This window comes from Thunnus albacares, chromosome 7, assembly GCF_914725855.1.
Source record: "Thunnus albacares chromosome 7, fThuAlb1.1, whole genome shotgun sequence".
In the NCBI taxonomy this organism is placed as follows: domain Eukaryota; kingdom Metazoa; phylum Chordata; class Actinopteri; order Scombriformes; family Scombridae; genus Thunnus; species Thunnus albacares.
In genome coordinates this window covers 15,925,297-15,932,320 of record NC_058112.1, presented here as the reverse complement: position 1 = coordinate 15,932,320, position 7,024 = coordinate 15,925,297, and the positions used below count along the sequence as shown (strand labels likewise).

Below are 7,024 nucleotides of genomic sequence, written 5' to 3'. Positions count from 1 at the left end.
ACAACACATCATGTAACTTTCTGAACTAAAGACACTAACATGAGGAGATAGAATTTTATTTCTTTCTGAAAAAAATACACAATATATATACAATATATACAAAAAACACTGATTATATAGTATATTAAAATGTCAACACATTATATACATATGAGTAAAATATATTCATGTCAATAAAAGACTCAAGTGTAGGATTGGTCATCATGGGCTGATGAGAAGCAGGGAAAGTCACTTTGGAGTTAGACACCTGAGGGAAAAGAAAGTGAAATTAAAAAAAACTTTAAAAAGTTGTCATTGATTCAACTACTGTGTTTGATCTCTTTAACAAGAGCAAAACTCCTACCTCCTAGCCTCTCCACTAGTTTGGGATGATGTTTTTTGAGGGCGTCGTAGAAGGCTGCTTTGACCTCTTCCCCTCCTGACCTAAGTGTCCTTAGATACAGCACTCTCATTCTGTCCTGGTTCGTCTCCTTAGCTATAATCAGTGAGTAGGTTTCACCATGGACCATGTCTCCAAGCTCCTCTGCTATTGCCAATACCTCAGAAACGTTTTGGATTAACACTGCCCTTTTCTTGTCTACGAACTTTTCTGTTTTAAAATGAAGAAGAACCACAGCATGTACATGAATGCCATAGCAGCAAGTTCATTTGACTTGTTTTGTTAACGTACGAGAAATCTTAACAAAAAAAAAGCTTTAATTCATTTTCATGCCACAGAGCATCAGTTCAGTGACAAATACACTCACCTTTATCCGTATTATTCATTTCCCCAGTAGAAACAGAGACAGAATCCTGTTGGCCAAAACAAAAGCTTTTTAAGTCTATATTATGTAATTAATTATATTAGTGCATTGACAAATGCACTGATATAATGATATCAGCATTGATAAATGTATTTTATTCAGGCCTACTAATTACAGAGGAGAAAGACACATTTGAATATTTAACTGCAAATCTGAACCTAAAATACAACATTATTGTTGTTGTGGTCCACTGTCTGATAATGGTTTTTGTTTGTTTCAATTAACCAAATAATGTGTGGTATAATATTGTAATAAACTGCTGAGAATGTGATGTCCATTCCCATCTAACCAAGTAATACTAACACAATTAACATGAAGCAATATTCCCCAATACTGACTGGTGTTTTGTTTGAGTGTTAGGTCAGACTGTAGAATGTTCAGATCTCAATGAGACTGATTAAATAAAGTTACTTTATCTGTTTTCAACTTCAGCTTTAGGCATACCTGTTTAAAAGACCTTCCAGTATTTTTAAATCTGGCATGATCTACCTCATCATTTGACTCTGACTGTTCTGAAAAAGAGGAGGAAACATCTGTGTTACCATTTGTTTTATTGTAGAAAGTAAGGAATAATTAATTTGATTAATCTCACATGACCCATAAATAGTATTAAATAACCTACCTGGTGGCTGAGGAGGAGAGCTGGAGGCAACAGATGTGTTTGAATGTTGATTATTAGTTGGTGAATCCTAAAAGAGGGAGAAGATATTATATAACAGATAAAAAATGTGCAGTTAGAATTGTTTTCCATAAATTATTAATCATGAGTAATCAGCAATATATATAATATACAGTATGTTGTGAAATAGAATTTATAAATTGTACCAGTGTTGTCTTGACTTTATGGACCGCATCACTAATTCCCTTCTTTCCATGCCTTGAGAACACATCCTCAGTGACTTTCCAGCACTCTGAAACAGAAGTTTTATTTTAGAAGGCATAAATGCATGAATGAGTACATGCTTCAGAAAGAATGCAGGCATCAGAAATGTCATAGCTTAGCTCATAGCTTAAGTTTATTTCATTCTAAAGTGTATATAAGTGTAGCAAATGCTCCAGTGCAGTGATAATGAGAATACATATTACAATAACAGACACCTACTCTCTGCGTTAGGCCTCTGAGTGGGATCCCCATGCCAGCAACTCTTCATGAGGTCAACCAGCTCTTTTAACCCATCTGCCTTCTGGTCAATCCGGTCAATTTTCGTCAAGAGAGGTCTGTCCCCTATGGGGATCCGCAGTGCCACAAGACTGAAATCCGCCACTACAATACATGTCATACAATGAAGACATGCATCAAAACATACCAACTCAACTAAGTGTGTGTACATGTGTGTGAACTGTATGTACAGTGCTTAATTTCGCTGAAAATGATAAATTAATAAGGGAGACAATACAGAAGACATTGCCAAACAAAGAGAAAAATAGATGGCAGGATGGGATTTTATTAGGTTGGAAAATGTTGGGACAACAAAATTAATTATACGTACTTGGATAGGGCTCTTTACCAGTAACAATAGACCAGAGAAGGATACCATAGCTGGTGAAGAGAGAGAAAGATTTTTTAAGTAACATGGTCATACAGATAAAGTTTTCAACAATAAAGTATTCCCATTTATAAGTATTCCTTTGAATACCTGTATATGTCAAAAGAACGAACAGGTGCGTATGATAATTCGAAAGCCTCAGGAGGCATGTACTTGTAAGAGCCTCCAATTTCTCCTGTCATTCCTTCCTTTCTGTTCAATGCACTGGTAGAAACCCTGGACAGACCAAAGTCTGCCAGCTACAAACAAAAAAAGAGAAATACAAAATTACACAAATAATTAATTAAGTTTTATATTTAATATAAACTCTGGACTTTAGGTGGATTGGCATTACTACTACCTTGGCATTGAGGTCGTCAGTCAGCAGTACATTACTTGGCTTTAGGTCCTGGTGCATAAGGCCCTTTAAATGGAGAAAGTTTATGGCTAGAGCCACCTGATGGGCCAAGCGCAAGGCCAGAGGCCACGGTGGAGGGCCAGACAGGTCCTCCTGCAGGGACTGAATGGAGCCTCTTGTCATGAATTCCATGACTATTCCCTTTTGCATGGGCTTTTCTTCCTTATAAAATCCATAAACCCTCACCACAAACTCAGAGGAGGCCTCATTCATAAGAGAAGCCTCTTCATACAGTACTTTCTTGGTGCTGAAATGAGGTAGAGGTAGAGAAAGCATAAATGAGAGAGCTGCTTGAACTACTAATATTCATAAAAAAGGATGTGTATGAATAAATAATTTAAAGGGGACCTATTATGCTCATTTAAAGCTCTATATTTTTATTCTGGGACTCAACTAGAATAGCTTTGCATGACTCACAGTTCCTTATTTATTTTAGACTGGGTCTTCATCCAGCCCCTCAGTTCAGCCTCTGTCTGAAACATGCCGTTTTAGCCCCTGTCTCTTTCAGGCCCCCCTGCCCCTGATAGGACCACTCTGTTCTAATTGGTTAGCTTCTGGAAGCTGTATCACAGCTGCTTTGGCCATTCATGAGGGTACATAAACAAACCATGAAACAAAGTATAGTAGTAGGATTTCACGTCTTTTTCTCTTTGTCTACTTGTCTAATATATACGTACATGTTTGAGCCAGAATCCGATTTGAAATATGCCAGTGAACAACACATGGAAAAGCAACAACTTTAGCAACCAAGGCTACAGAATGGACGGCTGTTTATGGTCTTGCACAACAAATTTTGGAACTGTGACCATGTTTAACACAGATATTCAACATCATAACAGTGTATAAATAGCAGAAATCCACAAAAAGTGTAATAGGTCTCCTTTAAACTAAGATATGTAGCTACAAATTTACCTCACATCATCATGAAGTAGCTTAATGGCCACATCAAAACCCCAGTTCTTGTGCCTGGCCTTGTAGACGTGACCAAATCCCCCAGAGCCAATGGATACCCGTCCGTCCAAGAAGTCATCTGCACTCAGCTCAGTCTTGCTGCTCAGTGCCATCTCTTGCTGAACTCAGGTAGAACAACTACAACTTCTATGGAAATATTTATAGAAAAAAGGTAAGCATCAAAAATAAAGTGGTTCAGTGACTACTTATATATTTACGGAAGCATATTACTGCCACGCAGGAGAAAAACGGGTCAATATCATGTTATAATGTGAAAAGTTTATTGTTATAACAAGATGTTTTTCCCATTATAACAAGATATTTTTATGTTATTTACATACATATAAACTTATCTCATTATAACTAGAAACTTTTCTTGTTATAATAATATACTGTTTATCTTGTTATAACATGACACTAATGTTTGAACAGATAAATTGAGGAATATGGCTCATTTAAGATTAAGATTAACTTTATTGTCCCACAGAGTGGAAAATTTGTCTTGGGCTCTTTAAAAATACGAGTTAATAAATAACAAACAAGGTACTAAAACCATTTCACATATACAAATATACAAAGATGTTAGTTCATAAGTAACATACCAAGGTTCTAAAAGTAAATGAGTAACATGCCAATGTTATAAAAGTACCTAGGCAAACAGAGAAAACAATCACATCCAATAAAAAACAGAGAAAATCTCTTTTTCATTAAAAATCACTTGGATAAAAGATCATCCAGTGCCCATCCTGGCCCTATCTGCCACTATTCAAACGTTTTATTGACACCGGGATTAATGAATTTTTAAATCTATTTAGTCTGCTAGGAATGGCTCTAAACCTCCTACCTGAGGACAGTAGCTGGTACTCAGGTGTAATCAGTTACTATCCTATTGGATTGCCTTAGGGTAGTCTGTTCATAAGTAGATTGCAGGGACATATACTGTTTTACTCCTATAATCTTCCATACAGTCTGCATCAGTTGGACCAGTTTGGACTTCAGCTGCACAGAGAGGTTACCAAATCAAGCTGTGATTCCGTATCTGATAAGGCTCTCTAAAACTGCCTGATAAAAGACTAACACCATGAACTTCATGCTTGGGTTGATCATGGCATTTGCTGTTATTGAGTACACTAAGAGGGATTGTAAAATGCATGGGGCTGTACAGAAGGACGATTGAGTCCGACCCTCTGGAGGTTGCGTCATTTCTCACTGATCAGCTGGATCAGCATTATGAATCAGCTGACACTGGAAGAGCCACCAGAGTCCACAAGCACTAACACATACGTTAAGGAGCGCATAACAGGTTTGACTTTTAGGAAGCGCTTAAGCAGGAGGTAGTTTCATTATAGTTTCATTGCAAAACGGCCAAGTGCCAGTTCACAACCGGAGTACATCACGGGGAGTCCACATCCGTCCAAGACCAACTTATCTCGTTGTTTAACAAGATAAATAGTATATTGGTATAACAAGAAAAGTTTCTTGTTGTAACACGTTAAGTTTGTGTGTTGTAATCACGTGAAAATATCCTGTTATAACGCCAGTTCACAACCGGAGTACATCACGGGGAGTCCACATCCGTCCAAGACCAACTTATCTCGCTGTTTAACAAGATAAATAGTATATTGGTATAAAAAGAAAAGTTTTTTGTTATAACGTGATAACTTTTTATGTTGTAATAACGTGAAAATATCTTGTTATAACAATAAACTTTCCACGTTATATAATTAAAAAGCTGGCTTGTACTCACCATATATCCCCTCACGCGTTGTCCATCTACAGACTAAAGAGTAAGTTCATACGTGACGTTACTAGTTTTAATTTCCTACCCCTGTTATCTGAGCTGGCTGGCCTGTGGGTGGAGCTGAGGGGAGTTTTATATGAGCACATTTTGAGCTGGGCAAGAACCACAGAGACTGTATGAGCTGCAGGTGTTGCAAATAATGTGTGTCACATTTCCTGTTGGCATTACAGGGCACAAAGTTATGTACAACCTTGGTTGAGGAAGTATACATTTAATTGAGGAAGAAATTAATTTAAAATACCTTTACCAATAAAGTTTGGCCACAGTTCTATTTTAGTGAATTCCAAGGCCTTAAATAACTAACTATAAAACATACAATAGCATAAAAATTTTCATCATTACTGATTTTTTGGTGAAATGAAATGTAAACACAAACCAAAATATTTTTCCTTTTTGTTACTATTTTTGTAGTGACTATAAAAATGCTGTGACACATTTTTGCATACCCTGCGAGAGGAAGTGCACATTGTTTTTTTTTCTGAAAAGTGTGACAGTGTGATTAAAAGAACACAAAATAACAGACTATAGATTTCAAGGCTTGTATTCTGTTATCTATACCAGACTCTGTTGAAATGTGTATGTCTTTCAGTGCGATGTAGGAAGGAAGTAATCAAAGTTTCTGTTGAGACTCAGATTGAACCTTTTATATTAGTCATGGCTGCCTTTTATTAGACTAAGATTTTTAGTGCATGCATTTATATTTTTAGTGTTGCTTATATAGCATTAAGCAACATAAAATAAATTAAATTGGAACTAGTTTGATGTAAGACTTGCATTTAACCAAAAAAAAAAACAACACACATTATAATTTTGCAAATTTCAGCATGATGCTGTGATTGTGCATACACCCAGACACTCAGTCACACAAACATGCATGTGTATACATTTGCTCACAATGACCATGATTACATGTACACAACATTTAAATCTGAGCCAGTGCTATTTGACTGTACAGAGCTTTTCAATCATTTCAATAAAAGCATTTATAATTCATATGATTTCTGTCCTGCTTCCTAATATCTCTGTCTAATCACTCCTCTTTATCTCTCCATTTCTCTGCCTTGCATGCTGTCTCATGCACACACAAGACAAAAGCCATGCTGACACTGTTTTCCGCCTAAATTATTAATGTCAAGCACTGCTCAAAAAAAAATCACAGTCTGGAGCACAGGTGCTTGTGGATATGACAGCTACTGTGGATCTAAATCATATGTGCACCTGCCCTCACACCCCTTTCATTAAGTGAGCTGAGGTACTGTATGTTTACCCACTTCCCATGCTGCCTTGCTGCCTCAGCCGGCATCGATAGGCGCGGTCTGCTCTCGCTCTCTCCATTTCCATCACTCTCTCCCCTCCCTCTTCTCCACCCACCTTCATTTACGCTCAGCACAGTGTGGACCTCTCTCACCAGTGGCTGCTCTCTCCACTACATCTCTCTCCTTCTGGCTGTATTTACCTTTTCCTCTGTCTTTCTAAAACTGTCTATCATAATCTCTTTTATTTGCTTCCCTCTCTGCCCTTGTCT

General features: G+C 37.2%; 1 protein-coding gene across 1 annotated transcript; it reads right to left on the bottom strand.

Annotated features, from left to right (window-relative positions):
• Positions 1-39: 39 nt before the first annotated feature.
• On the bottom strand, positions 40-5,559 carry LOC122986087 (receptor-interacting serine/threonine-protein kinase 3-like). Its single transcript, XM_044357169.1, has 12 exons — positions 5,446-5,559; positions 3,660-3,845; positions 2,691-2,994; positions 2,441-2,589; positions 2,294-2,343; positions 1,906-2,067; positions 1,629-1,714; positions 1,426-1,492; positions 1,248-1,315; positions 747-792; positions 344-589; positions 40-247 (listed from the first exon to the last, which is right to left on the bottom strand). Exons 2-12 carry the CDS (start codon positions 3,809-3,811, stop codon positions 240-242), a joined length of 1,338 nt encoding a protein of 445 aa, XP_044213104.1. The 5' UTR covers positions 3,812-3,845; positions 5,446-5,559; the 3' UTR covers positions 40-239.
• Positions 5,560-7,024: the final 1,465 nt, after the last annotated feature.